At 44.9% G+C, this 16,417-nt stretch overlaps 1 protein-coding gene across 2 annotated transcripts in view; it reads left to right on the top strand.

Moving 5' to 3' along the window:
* CCDC149 (coiled-coil domain containing 149) overlaps window positions 1–16,417 on the top strand; it is a 103,048-nt gene that overhangs the window by 21,678 nt on the left and 64,953 nt on the right. For both annotated transcript variants that reach the window (XM_081812540.1, XM_081812541.1), the window contains exons 2-3: window positions 11,704–11,865; window positions 13,848–13,886. In XM_081812540.1, the coding sequence (XP_081668666.1) occupies window positions 11,704–11,865; window positions 13,848–13,886 (201 nt within the window). The remainder of the gene's footprint in view (window positions 1–11,703; window positions 11,866–13,847; window positions 13,887–16,417) is intronic.

Below are 16,417 nucleotides of genomic sequence, written 5' to 3' on the forward strand. Positions count from 1 at the left end.
AATTAAGTCGATTGTTGAGTACTGTTTACCTAAAGCTGCAAATTGGATGAGAAAGGAGGTATCCCGGATGGAGGATGGAAGATAGGGTAGAAAGACGGTGTGACAGAGTAGAGGGGGACCAGGGGAGGAAATACCTCTAAGAAAAGAGTGAGTCTGTGAATTGAGAAGTTTCTAAATTATTCCTGAACATGAACCCTTCAGCCACATATGTTTATCATCACGTGGCAAAGTCTTTGGGGATTGGCAGGTATGTTCTTGCAGCAGCTAATGAGAACTAGCCTGATCCCATCAGTAAAAATCACCAAGGACCATGAGTCACTGTTTGAGAGTGAGAGTCACTTGATGGAGAGGTCCCCTCCCTGACATCCTGGCTACCGTCATCCCTCTCAGCATTTATCTGGTTGTAAAGCCATCGAAATAGTAATGTAGTATGTCAGATAGACATTTAATTATTATGATCTTCTTTGTAGCAAATTATGATTTGCTTTATTGCAGATAACAGTAAACGGGTAGATAAAAGCCACTCGGTGGTGAAAACTGTGGGTCTGGGTTCTTAAGATGATAAGCACAAGGCTACCTTCATGGTGTTTGCGTGCGGGCATGAATTAACATGGACAAATGACTTGTGAGTTGTGCTTTAAAAATATAATTGAAATGCAATTCAAAAGAAATCTATTTTTGAGAGGATAATAAAAATATTTCATGATATCTAGTATACATGCTGAAAACTGGTCGTATTTTACCAAGTTTATTCCATCCATGTTCCACCGATTACCCAGTATAGTTGGTGTGTGGTTTTTCCTTTCTCCAGTTGGGAGGTGTATATACCCCACTGCAGCCTGTAAACTTCACCACTGTGTGTGCTTTTCTGGGTATGATTAGTAGAGCCTCAGGGGTCCATTAAAATAAAAGGAATTCTTATTAAATGCCCACTGTTTCTTTTTTAACCTTTATTCATAAGCCACCAGAAGGGGAGGACCTTAGCAAAGTTGAGAAATAAGCTCAATAGAATGGATCTACCCAGATTAATGTGGCAAACATTTATTGTTCTCTCACTTCCAACCACACCCCACTTTGGAGGGTATTAGTGCTGGATATAATCTGCAGAGAGAGCACAGGATGACAGTCCGGGTATCTTGTACTGCCCCAGGCGAAGGATGGCACATGATCTGCTTTAGGCCGGCTGGAGACTCCCTTGAACAGATAAAGAAGCTGAAGCATAACGGAGTCGGGTTCTACCCTGATCGATCGGTGGCCTCTGACCTGACCTTTCCTGCACTGACCCCTCATCTAGGCTCCAGAGCCACATCCCCACCTCCCTGTTTCTAAGCTGACTTCTCTGTCCTCCTGCCAATTCTGTGAGTGCCAAAGTCCTTCCAACACATTCCTATGTGAGGGGATCTGTTCCTGTTGCTTACAACCCAAGGATCCTGACTGATAAATGCAGGAACAGTCTGGCTCTGCTACTCATTACTTTAGTGATGAAGGATAAGTTGACCTTGCTGAGCTTCAGTGTCCTTGTCTCTAAAATGGGGCTAATCGTACAACCTATTTCATAGGCAGCTGTAGGGATTGAATATAATGTTTCAAGTCGAGCATTTAGTACAGTTTGGAAAATAACAATGTTCACTGAATAGTGCCCACTGCACTTACTATTATAATTAAATAAAGGTCTACTTCTCCTTAGTATTACTTTTAACGGTGCCTGGCACATAGCAGACATTCCAAAAATACGAATTTGTTTTCTCCTTCGTCTTTTCTGAAAACAAACCCATACCCTCCTTTCCTTGGGTAGGGAAGAGAGCAGATAGCCCCAGCCCCTCCACCATGCTTAAACTTAACAGGCATAATTACAACTTGACTAGGGAGCAAAAATGGAAGCACAAGGAGAACCAAGTGCATATCCCTTGGCCCCACCCAAGTGACCAGAAAGTGGGGGCAGTTTCACGTGGCTTGTGCCCCTGGGCTCAGCCCTTTGTCAGGCGGTTGGGCAGCCATGTGACCCATTCGCCCACCGATATGATTCGGGTACCAGCTGCCGTGGCTGAGGCTAAACCCATGCCTGCTTCTGGTTGCCTGGGGAGCACCCTACCTAACAGAATTGCGTTAGACAAGGTGATAACAGAATCCATATTAAGAAACAGCAAAGTCAGTGTGTTCTTTGTAGGCTTGACAGATCAGATCAAACTGCAGGATCCAGAGGTGTGTCTGCAAAGCAGGCCCTGATCCCCAGCTGCCTTCCCTTCCCCCTGGCAGCTTGGCAACCAATTTTACCCAAGCTGTAGAGTCAAAGATAATTTACGCCACATGATGTCAGGACGAAATTGTCTTCCTCAGAGGATTCTTAATGTCACTCCCCTATTCAGAGCCCCTCAGGGCTCCTGCTTGCTGGAAGAATAAAATCTGAACTCTTCAGCACAACTTCCAGGGCCTTTCTGACCTGACCACCCATCTGTCTCTCTTTCCAGCTTTATCTGATGCAGGCTTCAGTCCCACCCAATGCCAGAGACAGCCCAGCATGTCGCTCACTGTTCCGACAGCATGTCTCCCCGTGTCTCACCTTTGTGTTTTGCTCTGGCCATTTCCCTGCCCGGGATATTGTTTTCCCATCACCGCTGCCTGTCACAACTTCATCTACTCCCCAACAAAACGAACCCTTCCTCCAGCTGTCCTTTGGGATCCATTTCAAATGTTCACATCTTCCTCCAACTCTTCGAGCCCCTTCTTTGCTGAGCTGTGATCCTCTCCTTGTGATTAAAACGAGTAGAACAGCAATACACAGACAGCACTTACTATTTTAAATGTTTTGTACATACGAATTGCTTTAATTCTTGCATGAGCCCTATGAAGATACTATAATTATACCCATTTAACAAGTGGGGAAACTAAGGCATGGAGAGGCTAAGTAATTGATCACGTAGCAAGGGAGGGGTCAAGCCAAGATCCAAATGCAGGTATTGTACCTCCTTCTGGCTGGAGATAAAGAGGCTGTCAGATCCCAGTTTGATCTGATCTGTCAGCCATTACTTTATTTTTTATTTTTTTAAAGATTTTGTTTATTTGACAGAGAGAGACACAGCGAGAGAGGGGACACAAGCAGAGGGAGTGGGAGAGGGAGAAGCAGGTTTCCCATCGAGCAGGGAGCCCGATGCGGGGCTTGATCCCAGGACCCTGGGATCATGACCTGAGCCGAAAGTCAGCCGTTACTTTAAACTGCCTTTCCCTGTGTTTCTGGGAGCTTCGTTACTAGCATGCTGTAGTTAGTAATGATTAGTGAATGATGATCCGGCAACATATTATCATCTATTATTATCTCTTGTATGTTATTAATAATTTTTATTACTATAAAAAAGTACCAGGCACCATTCTAAGTTTATAGGCATTTATGTCCTGCCAGGGTTGTGTACCTTGATTTGGTGGGTGGAGAGAAATGCACTGGACTGAGAGGAACCCCCAGCTTGGGTTTTGGCCCTGGGTCCTCCAGGTCAGCCCTGGGTAAGCCAGTGTACCATGCTGAGTCTCAGCTTCCTCATCTGTGCAGTTAGGGGCCTGGCTGAGAGGATTCCTGAGGTCTTTACCACCTTCGTGAGTTTGAGAATCTGTCACAAGGGGACAAAGCCCCATGTGTCACAGGACGCCGAGGTAAGATAATGTATGCCATTTTCTCATTCATTATATGTATGTGTTGAGCCTCAGCTATGCACCCTGCATTGTTCTTAGTGCCAGGCATCTGGAGAGAGAGGTTGAAAATAAGCCAAGAGCGAGTTATACAACTCAAGGTCAAGTAATAAGTGCAATGGAGGAAAGTAACACAGCATAAGAGGATTGAGAGTCTGGGTTCTGACAGACAGGGATGAGCTTCCTGAGAAGGAGACGTTACAACAGAGATCTGAAGGAAGCCAGGGAATGGGCCATGCAGTCCAAGCAGAGGAAGTAGCAGTGCAAAGGCCCTGAGGTTGGAGTGGGCTTGATGTGGTCACAGACCAAGCTGCCTCTCAGGTATTCAGATGGAGGCACCCAGTTAGAGATGAGAGTGAGTGCAGACGAGAGTCTGAGCTGGGGACACCAGTTTGGGTGAAATCAGCACAGAGATGACAGAAAAGCCATGGAAATGAATGGTTTCTCAACCCCTGGTTGAGGTGGGGGTAAGATTGGAGTTAGCGAAGAGAAGAGGGCCTGGGGCCTGAATCACAGCCAACATAACTGTGTGCAAGTGCCCTTTGAAAAACTAAGGGTCTCGTGCCCGTGATTCAGCTGGTGACAAGCCCAGTGTGGTCATCAGCACGCAGCCAGCCAGAACTCTCGGGGATGGGCTTAGTTGATACCTGAGCAGATGGCTAGGTGGCCTCTTGCACCTCAGCCCTTCTCCCATGCAATATGATTGAAAAGGCCGCAGGAGAGCTTCTAGACAGGGGCCTCAGTATGCTATGAGTCAAAATGCCCCACTCTCGGTACACAATGATCTCTGAGAGTGTCTTCTTAGAAATGTGGTTAGACCCAAGAGAGGTAATATGTGGACCTGCTAATAATGTATTTGGTACCAATATAGAATACCAAAAAGAGCCTGGAATTTGTGGTTAAGACTCCTGTCTGAGGGGCACCTGGGTGGCTCAGTCGGTTAAGCATCTGCCTTCGGCTCCGGTCATGATCCCAGGGTCCTGGGATCGAGCCCTGCATCGGGCTCCCTGCTCAGCAGGGAGTCTGCTTCTCTCTCTCCCTCTTCCCCTGCTTGTGTTCGCTCTCTCTCAAATACATAAATAAAATCTTTTTTAAAAAAGAGCCCTGGTTTGAGCTGACAGTAGTTAGTTATGTGACTCTGGGAAAGACAATCTCAGCTATTTTGTCAAATGAGAGAAAGTTTTTGTCCCACTTGTCATATAATGTGGACCATCAAATGAGGGAGTGTCTGTGAGAGCGTTTTGTTGGCTTTAAGTGCAAGAAGAAAAATACCTTTAATTTTGAAAAAGTGTACAAAGTCAAATTTTCGCATACACCCTCCATTTCGAGCTCAGTGAGGTGGGCAGGGCAGGTATTAATTAATCAGGGCTGTGCCTCAATCCCAAAACGCTAATTATCTGCATTACGTAATGGCCTTTATTCGGGTGCCGTTATGGCCACCCATCTCTCAAAACCCACCAAGCACCATTTCCTCCGAGTAGTTTTCCTCCCTGCCCATACACCCACCCCCTCATCCCACTCTTGCCTCACTTGGTGACCTTCATTAAATATTTGTCCACTGAATGAGTAAATGCGCAGAGTGGCTTACTACAGAATAGTAGCGAACAAGCTTGTAGAATGACGGTCCACAATAAATGTGTGACAATATGCAGGGGTGTGTGTGTTTATTTCTACACACATGTTCAAAAAGAAAAGTTTGGTGAAATTGCATGGGATGCACATTGCCATCTTCTGTTCTGTGCTGCATCTTTTTTTTGTTGTTTTTTTTTTAAGGAAAATGAGGGGTTGCAAATGAACTGATCTTGCTGCCCAGATGAAGGTGTCACGACCCATGACCTGGAAAACACTGTTAGAGAATATACAGCAGCCAGGGACCTTGTTCTTTGCAGTTTTGGGCAAGTCGCTTGGGTTATCTGTGAGGTTTATCCCAGTTCCAGCATTTGATGCTAATTCTAAAGAAAATAGGAGCTATGGGAATAGACACATAGCATTATGGCAGCTTGAAGATTTGCTGCACGTAATGTACTTTTCGTTTTTCCTGGTCTACGCGAGGAAGTCAAAATCTAATGAACGCTTAGGTTTGGGACAATTACTGTTTGAGGAAGATTGGGTGTTAGTCACACACGTGTCATCGAAACTGTGTAGGGATTGGCGAGGGAGACTTTCAAGTAAAAGTCAGGTTCCCTATCTAAAATCCTTGGGCCCCAGAGGTGTTTCAGATGCAGGAATTACTGGAATCTGAGAGGAAATGCCATAAGCATACGGTACATTATGTACTGGCCCCCGCAGACTCTAGGGCGGTGACTTAGTCAATAATCAAACACGTTGATTTGTCTTCAGCAAATGTATGAATATTCACATTTAGTGGCATAAAGACCATAAACGCCCTCACATGACTGGGGTCACTAACCGGATGTGAACACGTTTTCGGTTTTCAGAATGCCGGGGGATTCAGAAAAACCCATAAGGGATTGTGGAAATAAGGTTTGTTATCCAGGTATCATGTTTTTCATTTTCAAAATCGACAGGACCGTTTATCCCTTCGGGAGAAAGTATTTGTTGAATGGGTGGCCGAGACCAGCAACAGCTTAGAGAAAACTGTTCCAACCTGGCCACTCTGGAGGAAATAGCCCTCTGGTTCTTTTCCGACGCCCTGTAGTTTGTCCCATTTCTTATAAGTGGATAGAAACCTTATTGCTTCCACTTGGCTCCCTCTCAAGGAGCACAGGGGAGAGATGCTTGTGGAGTCTTTTGTTTTTTCCCTTCTTCCTTCAGGCCTCATCCAAGGAAAGGAGAGGCAGACCCCCCGAGATTCGGAAGCGAATGGGTGAAGAGATGAAGGTTTCGCTCTTTTGTTTCCAGTCTAAAAAGTAGCCAAATTCAAAACCGCCCTTCCTTAGCTTCCTCGTGCTGGGAATACCAACTCAACATAGGAACCGACTCCATGAATATTCTGGTATTTTTCTTTCTTTCTTTTCTTTTTCACAGAATGCTTAGTTTATCGGGCACTGGGGCCTTCCAGGGGTTGGCTCTACAGAGATGTGGGTTCAAATTCTGACTCTGCCCGCCCCTTGGCACATTACATAAACCCTTCCACACCGTACACAGTGATAGCAGAGTGACCTCACGGTGTTGCTGGGAGGATTGAAGGCACCCATACGCGGAAAGCATTTGTCGCAAAAACTTTGTTTTTGGTTAATCATGATAATAATAAGAATAATGGATCTTCATCTTTGTAGTGGCTTGGCAGAAACACAGAGCAGGGGCAAATATCCTCTCCACCGGTCTCCCTACACTCGCATTCTTTGATATGGACTGCGGGAGTCAGGACGGGCTAAGTTAGGCTCTGGTAACAAACACTTACCCCAAATCTCCGTACCTTAACACCACGGAATTTTACTTCTGGATCATGTCACTTTCTCTGTGGACCCAAATGACTCTCCAGGGCAAGTCGTGTGCTGTGTTGGCACTACACTCCAGGCCGTTTCGTTCTCGTGGCCCCACCTGCTTCCACACCTGTTGCAGCCGGGGAGGAGAAGGCGTGGCGACTCTCACCTTGACCTTTAAGTGCTTTCGCCCTGGGAGAACCTCCTGTCCCTGCCAGGCCCATTTTATGGGATAAGGCAAGTTACGTGGCTCTACCTTACGCCAAAGCATGGGGAGGGATAGTCCTGCCATGGGCCTGGAAGGAAAGGAGAGCTGGAAATATTAGAGAGACATTCATGTCAACCACATAGGCATTAGCCTTTTCTCATTCTGCCGTAAATTGTAATTGCAAACACAGCTTCAGGTCAGCACCCATTGCAGCCAGGTGGCGTCCGATAGCCCCTGCCATAAAGAGATTCTGGAACTGCCATGGTCATGGATGATCTTTGGAAACCGTTGAGCCAGTTCTGTCCTAGAAAAGGCAAGGGAAGCGATTTCTGGATGCTTGAAGTAAGTCCTACCTCCTGGACGGGAGCCCCCTACCCGCCTCCCCGCGCCCGCCACCGTGTTTTCCCGGACACCCTTTACCCCCAGTGATACTGGATTGTGGTGTTAAAATTATGGGTTCCTCAAGTTACAGGGCACCTTCCTCTCATTTCCAGGCAGTGTGTGTGTTCTGTTCTGTGGCTTTTCCAGGGCCCCCGCCGTTCATGATTAGCTCCTCGCGAGACCTACTTCTGGATGGAGGCCTCCTGGCTCTGCCTGCTGGTTTTCTGCTGTCCACCTCCTCCATCCTCTACACTTACCCCATCCTCCTTTAGGAGCTGAAATGTCTCAAGCACAGTAACTTGGTTGGTCTAGCTTTCTGTTTTATTTTTGGTCCCTCCCGAAGCTGGGGCTGGATCGGTGCACTTGCCCGTTGTTCAGAGCTGCCAACAAGGAGGCTCTTCAGGACCTTTTCCTTTCCTTCCAGTTCTACTGTTGTTTTGTTTCCAATTGGAGGGCTAGGAAATGGGTCATTTTAATGGCTGCCACCACGTGGACTGAACTATAACCATTTTAAAACGAGTATGAGAAATTCCTTCCCATTCCCCAATATCGCCCCCTCTGATGTGGTTTTGGAATATAGGTGAGGTTTGGTGGGGTGAGGTCCGGGGCCGACAACCAAGAAAGGATTCTTGAGACGTCTTTGATGCAAAATGGTAATTCATTAAAGCATGGAGACAGGAGCCGTGGGCAGAAGGAGCTGCTGCCCCGGAGTTGTGGGGGGTGGCTGATTAGATACTATGGGGTTGGGGGAGGTGAGGAGAAAGGGAGGCTTCGAGAAAGAAGTTTCATATGTTAAAGGATACCGGAGGCCTTGCCATTGTCAGGTAAAGGTTGTTTACCCCTGTAGTAAGGCATGAACAGTAAGATAGTTGGGAGCTTCTGAAGGAACATTATCCTTTGCCCGCTTCAAGTATCTGTCAACGGGTTATAGATTATATGACATTTAATTGTATTTACATTCCCTTCTGGAAGAGCATTGATAGAAATGCTTTGTTCTTGTAAATTGCTAAGACTTGTGTAAACTGAGGGAGACTCCTGTCTTGTAGGATTGTGATCTCTATAAGACCTTAACTCTTAACTATTTAGGGCAGCCAGGAGTGCATGAGGCATGTCACATATATCCCATGGGGGGGTTGTGGGGTGTCAGCTTCTGCTTTGTCCTCAGCTTGCCTTCTGATCCCTCATCACCTCCATACACACACACACACACACACACACACACACACACGCACACCCCTCCCAGAGTTTTCTCTTGTTATTTTGACAAAAGATGTAGGCTCTTTGGCCGGGTGCAGGAAAACGGAGCCCATGCGTGTACTTGTTCAGAACCCCTCTGGGCTGCAAAAAGTGGCACAGATAGCCCCAGAACGGTCCCGGGACCGTGCCTTGCGCCTGGACCCACGGGCCCCTGCCGGGCTCTCTAACTATTGCAGTTAGGGTTCTAACTCTCGAGGCAGCATGAAGCTGGAGGCCCCTAGAGCCTGGGTTTTCAGAGTGTGGCCGGAGTAAGAACCCCCTGTGCCAGGGGCTAACAATGCAGGTTCCTGAGCCGGTACCGGAGACTCAGGACCGGGCATCCGCATTTTCACGAGCACATCCCCCCACCCCGGCGGGGGGCACACAGAGCAGTGTTTTCTGGCCTTCCTTCTTGATGCTGCCACACCAGGGTCAGGGGGCTCTGGGGGAGCCGTCCCATCTTCAGGGCAGCACCACTTTGAGCTGCTTCAGAAATGAGGCTTCAGCCTGAGATTCGTTTTCTTGATAAAAATAAATGGCACGGAGGGCAATTTTTGCCGTTTGCTGTTCTAGACCACAGTAAGCAGGAGGAAGAGCAGTCGAGCTGTGGGTTCCTCAAGACCGCCTTTTTGCTGCTGTTGGCTTTAGGTTCTGTACGGAAGGTGTTTGTTTTCTGACCCCGTGGGGCGGGTACGATTGTCCTGTTTTCCGTGCCCTGAAGGGGATCCAACTGCAGTGATGCTGCTCAGCAGATCCCGGGTCACTGTCTTCACAGAGGCCTCTGTGCCTGTTTTCTGCCAGGTACTTTGGACCCAAGGGAAGGAAGTCCTATCACTGCCCTTCCCAGCTTCCAAGGCCCTCTTTGAACCAGGCCTTGGGAGAGAAACAGCTTCTCTCTTGGATCCTAACAGACAGCAGGTCAAGTTCAGGGAACCTGAATTGCCACTTTGCCGTTAAGGTGGCCCCTACCTGTTCCCCTTCAGGAGACCGGATGTTACAGCTAATCTCGTCTATGGCACTTTACAATGTCTCCATGCAATTGGAAGTTTCTTCCCCACAGTTGGAAGACAGTATCTTTGGGGCCTCAGAGTTGGATCTGATAAATCGAAGGGACAAGGGTGGCCATTTTTATGCTACCAATATCAACAGCACTGACAACCGAGGCTGCTGATCGCGGGCAAAGAACCGAAGGCGCAAGGGCAGATCTGTTAAATTCTGTGTAAATGGGATTTTTTCCTGTGTAATCTCAATACCTCCCTTAGGACATTGCAGTTTAGGTTTTTGAGGCTCTCTCCTCTGATATTTACTCGGTGGGGATTTTACTCCTGAGAAATCACAGTGGCAACAGAACCATTTTCCCTCCATGAAGACATGTCAAAGTCTTAAAAATCCAGGACATTTTAAGGCAGGATTCCAACCTCATTACTGCCAGGAATAAGATTCACCCAAGGTGGAAGTGTCCTCTCTTAGAACTCAAATCTGTCTCAGAATGGCTTTTCTTTCCCCTTTGTTTTTGAAGCTAAGTAATTACTTTTTTTTTTTTTTAAGGAAAAAAAAAACTGTGCTAATGCACAAAACTCTTTTTCCCCTTTCATTTATTTGAAATTGAACTTAACAAAGTCAGTTCCAAGCAAGCACCATATATGAGTAATGCTTTTTGTCCAGTAAAAGCATTGACTCCAATCGTTTGGGAGCGCTGATTCTCTCTCTGCTTTGTGTGAGAGCGTCCATAATGACAAAGTGCTCATGTCAGAGTGTATAATGAAACTATAAATTGTTTTCATGAATGCTCTGAATTTGGTCTTTTACGGGGCAAATTCAAAAGGTATTTAATGCCACATTTGACATGCGTGAATAACCCCAGACGGGCAGTATATCCAATAAAAGTAAAGAGTCCCAGTCAGGCTCACCCTGGCCCATGTGGTGGGTGATTATCAGGTGAGGGTGGTTCATGGTCAGCGAGAGGGGTGGGGGATGGGGAGAAGGAGGGACGAAGAAATCCTGTCTGTCTGAGGAAGAGTTCCAGCTAAGTACGCCCAACTGTTTGGGGGCAATCAAAGTGTGGCTAAACGGAGTTGGTCCCTGGGTAGTGGGTTGCTGCGTTGAAATTATGAACGTTGTACACATCTTGGTGGAGGTAGTGAACAAACATTCTCAGGTGAGAAAATGTCTGCTGGGTTGAATGGGCAAGTGAAATCTCCTGCAGTGACTTAGAGTTCAATTAAGTTATTTCGAATAACACTTTTTGTATTTCTTTATTATAGGATAGCCATATGGGTTTCTTCCAGAAAATTTAGAAAACATGGAAAAGCACAAAGAATAAAATTGTAAAAAACACGTGACCAAGAGTTGTTACTAATATTTTTACAAAATTTGTATTGAATAATCTTTCTGTGTATATCATTTCATTGAATTTTAATAAAATTTTACATAATCTTACCTGAATATATAAATCCTTTTAAAACAAAATTTGGGTCCAACTGTCTATCTATCCATGTCACTTAAAAAATTTTGCTTTTTTACTTATATGTCAGTTAAATTATTTTATCCGTTTATCCCAGTTTGCTAAAGTTCATGAACACCCAAGGTTTTGGTTCGGTGGTGAGTGGCGTATGTCTGGTACCGTAGCAGTCTGCATATCGTATGCTTACTGCACAAGTCATTTACTGACCGCCGTCTCTGGGTATATGTTCTCTAAAAACAAAAAACTCCACGAAACAAAACCAACCGGGCAGGATGCGTGAAACACAGGGTGTGTTAAACGGAGGTCTATTGACGTTTTTGACCAGCTGCTTGGATTTGTTTGTTTTGCAGTACCTAGTGTGTAAAAGAAAGCTGGAGAGTAAAAAGGAAGCCTTGCTGATCCTCTCCAAGGAGCTGGACACATGCCAGCAAGAAAGGGACCAGTACAAACTCATGGCCAATCAGCTTCGAGAGCGCCACCAGTCCCTGAAGAAGAAGTACCGGGAGCTGATAGTACGTGTTACGTCATGGCAACGTTCTTGTGCCCTCATTAAGATAGAAAGTGGGTTACGCTGGAATTAAAATTTAGAAAGAAAAAAAAAAAAGAAGGAAAGTGAGGACTTTAACATGCCAGTTCTTAAAAAAAAAAAAAAAAAAAAAAAGATTGCATTCAGACAGTTCCAAAGTGGAAAAATGAAGAAGTGCAAGTTGTCACCCCTGTTTCCTCCACAACCCAGCCCCAGTCACTGGCCGGTGTGTATGTGCTTCCAGACTGCTTGCCCCAGCACCTATGAAAAATGCACACACACACGTGTTTGTACATGCCTCCTTATTGATTTATTTGTATGGGGCTTTTTTATCATTTTGTTGTTGTTGTTTTGTTTTGTTTCTTTTTTCTTTTTCTTTTTTTTAAGTAATCTCTATACCCAGGGTAGGTGGGGCTAGAACTCACCACCTGGAGATCAAGAGTTGCATGCTCTACCCACTGAGCCAGCCAGGCGCCCCTGTATGGGGCTTTTTAAAGAGGATTCGTATTATAAATCTGCACTAATCCAGAAGCCACTAGCTACATGTGATTATTTAAATTTCATTTGAAATTAATTAGAATTCAGTAGACTTGAAAACTCTGTTCTTCAGTCTCAGCACATTTCATGGGTCCAATCCCTGCAGGTGGCCGGTGGCTACCGTATGGGATTATGTGGATATAGATTTCCCAGATGGCCACTGTATTGGACAGTGAGATACAGAGCGTTTCCATTGCTGCAGAGTGCTGTTCGTCAGCACTGTGTCAACATTGTTCCAGCACTCACCTTTCACTCAGTACTTTGTCTGGGTCATCTCTCTAGGCCGTGCGTACAAATTTAATTCATCTTTAAAAACAGTTGCATAGTAAGATTTCCATAATTTCTTTAACCTTTCCCTTATCCCGGGCATTTAGATTCTCTCTGGGTTTTCATGTGGCGAGATTTTTAAGGATATAGATCATACTGAGATGGAGGGTACCAACAGCAGAGGACTATTTTGCATTCTACTTTTTTCTCTCACGGATACGATCTCTGTTTTTGAGTGCCGACCCGATGGCTAACATTTAGCTGTCTGTGCTGGGATCATTGAACTGTCCTGGAGCAGAAATAGAATAGGAAGATTCCACGGGTCAAAATAATGTTGACTTACATTCGGGCAGCATCGGAGAGAAGCATGCTCGTTTACTAAGCATTTATACGTTCACCTGAGCTCTTTTTATTCTCAGGTGGCACCAAAAGGTGGGGGGGACTGAATCCTTTTAAGACAGAAAGTGTGATAGGAGTGCAAGTTCTCAGTTAATTCTCTTTTATTTTGAGCATATCCTATCCCCTCTTCCCTACCCCCCCCCCCAAATTGTTCGGCCCATAGAGAAAACTCAAGCATGTGCATGTCCACTATTATTCCTTTGGTTCTAACTATTTAAAAGAGGGATTCAACTCAAACCAAATGAAATATTATATCAGTTTTGGCTCTGCTCAAAAACAATTTTGATAAATCCAGTTTATTCATGCATTTACTTGATTCATATGGTTTTAGAAAGTATATAGGTTTGGTCCTAAGTGGAACTGATTTCTTAGAGGTTTTTCCAAAATAACTGGTTCAGTTTATACCTAATTTTTTTAAGTATATTTGAGGGGCACCCGGGTGGCTCAGTCGATTAAGCGTCTGCCTTCAGCTCAGGTTATGATCCCAGGGTCCTGGGATCGAGCCCCATGTCAGGCTCCCGGCTCAGCAGGAAGCCTGCTTCTCCCTCTCCTCACCCCACTCATGCTCTCTCTCTCCCCCCCTCTCTCTCTCTCAAATAAAAAAAATCTTAAAAAGAAAGTATATTTGAATTTGGTTCAGCACACTATTGATTGCAGGGGGCAGGAGTGGGAGGGTCTGAATTTAGTTCAGAGTTTGGGTCAGTTCCTTAAATTTAAGCACATATTTTTTTTTTTAAGTAAAGCGTAACATTTGTTTCTTTTTAGGATGGAGATCCGTCACTGCCCCCTGAAAAGAGGAAACAGGTAAGACTTATTCCTGAAGTTTAGTGACTCTGGGTTGTTCAAGCTGATGCCTTACAATGACTGGGGGAATGAGGGAATCCAAATAGTGTAGAGAACTTCTCTTAGCTTCCCAGAGTCCTTTTGTGTTACAGAGTGGGGGAGTGGGTGGTAGAGAAATGCTCTCTGAGAAGAGAGGTTGGTGGTGCGGGGGTGATGTGGAAGGAAACCCAGTGAGGTCCAATGAGGGAGAAGACAGCACACCAGCTGACAGCATTCCCTTTCTTGTTGGGAATCCTGTCGGGAGCCATGAGTTGGGAGCTCAGGGCTATCACTCTTCAGCGTACTGTTCATGGATGGATTCTGTTCTCCTTTTTAGCCTCTACCACTTCAGGCTTTTAAAACCATCTCACCAGTAAAACTCACATGCTCTTTTCTACTACATGGCAGCCAACATTGTTTATAGGTGAATCCATTTTTTCCCCATAGATTTTAGATACTTACTTCTGTCATTGAACAAATCCTTATATATTTGTGGATCTGTTTCTAAACTTTCAGTTCTGTTCCATGGAGCTTCCTGTGTAGTCCCGGGGTTCTACCACATTATTCTAATGGTTTTGGCTTTATAATACTTGCGACATATGTCTGGGTAGTCTCCTTCCCTTGCTCTTGCTATTCATGTTTCTTTTTTTTTTTTTTTTAAAGATTTTATTTATTCATTTGAGACACAGAGATACAGAGAGAGAGAGAGAAAGCATGAGCAGGGAGAGAGGCAGAGGGAGAGGGAGAAGCAGGATCCTTGCTGAGCCAGGAGCCCGATGTGGGACTCGATCCCAGGACCCTGGGATCATGACCTGAGCCAAAGGCAGACACTTAACCATCTGAGCCACCCAGGCATCCCGCTATTCACGTTTCTTATTCGTTACTTTTTCCAGATAAAACTTGCAAACATTTTATCAAGCCTTTCTCTTATTCCACCAAAACAAACCAACCAACCTATTGGTATTTTGATTGAAGCTTTGTTAAATTTCTAGATTAATTTGGGGATAGTTAAGATTTTCATAACATTATGTTCAATAATATCATAAATCATATTTCTTTTAATCCAGTTGTGTAATACATATCTATGTTGTTGTTTTCCAAATATATCTGTCAGACCTTTTCTCAACTTCGTAATTGTTCTCTGCTGACATGCCCTGAATTACAGCTTTTTATTTGCTTGAAGGGAGCCCAGATGATGGTGATGTTAATGCTGTGTGTTCCACGTTATGGAGAAGCCTCTGCCCCAGAGCAGGGCTTCAAAACTGGTAGATGCAAATAAAGATACAGGAATCGCTTTGTCTCTTCATAGCTGAAATGGCTAACTCAATGTCCTGTTTTTGCTCATTGACGATATACCTGACGTCAAACATAAACTCGTTGGGTCCATTTCCTTGAGATTTTTGATGCTGAGTAAATAGTATGCCCAAGACACAGACACACACACGGGACTTTTACCCTTAAACTGCAGTGCAACTCAGCCCTATGGTTACCCATTTGGTTATTTAGTTTTGCTCATTCCTATATTCTCTTCCTATTTTATTTGATTATTTTATAATGCTCGAGGTTTGACCTAAAGTCAAATTTTGCTATGGAGCTAATTTTTTTCTAACCAAAATTACAAGGATGTAATTTTATCATGAATGTCTAAAAATTGGGCTCCTTAATCTGGAATTGCTAGATGTTTTTGTGTTTTTGGTGGCTATGAACAGTCATCTTTGTTGAGGTTTTCGAGTTTGTTAGTATTCATGAAGGGGTTTTACAGTTTAAGTGAATTCACGTTCCGTGACTTTATAATAAAAAATTTACATTGACTGAGGAGAATCTGAAGAATTCCAGTAAGTCTGTCAAGCTGCATTCGTATAGCTCTGAGAAAACAAGTTCAATGTCCTAAGCGTTGGCTTTTTAGATTTGAATATGGTGTTCGGTTTCTGTCCCTTTGGGATTTGTACGGTGGTGTGACTTTGGCTCTGTATCCTTCCTGCCTAGGTTGGAACCTCTGACTTGCTGCATGAGATAGGATGGGTTGGGTAATTCTAAAGTGTTTAAACAGTAAAGAAATCAATGGCCTTGCATAACCAGAAGTTCAGAGGTAGTGCTTCCTACTTCTTCTCCATTGTGTGTACTCCTTCTCTCCATTGTGCCGCATTTGGCAAATAAAAACACAGGACACCTGGGGGGGCGCCTAGAGGGGCGCGGTCTGTCAAGTGTCCAACTCAAGCATCGGCTCAGGTCATGATCTCAAGGTCATGAGATCGAGCCCGGCGTTTGGGCTCCATGCTGAGCCCCCACGCTTGTGTGCATGCACACGCTCTCTGTCTCTCTTAAATAAATAAATCTTAAAAAAAAAAATATAGGACACTTGAGAAATTCGGATTTCAGATAGACAATTAGAACTTTTTTAGCACCTTGGGGCACCTGGGTGGCTCAGTCGATTAAACATCTGCCTTTTGATCTCAGCTCAGGTCATGATCTCAGGTCCTGTGTTCAAGCCCTATGCTGGGCTCTACGCTGGG

This window comes from Leptonychotes weddellii, chromosome 2 (assembly GCF_054177405.1).
Source record: "Leptonychotes weddellii isolate Sample4059 chromosome 2, ASM5417740v2, whole genome shotgun sequence".
Classification (NCBI taxonomy): Eukaryota; Metazoa; Chordata; class Mammalia; order Carnivora; family Phocidae; genus Leptonychotes; species Leptonychotes weddellii.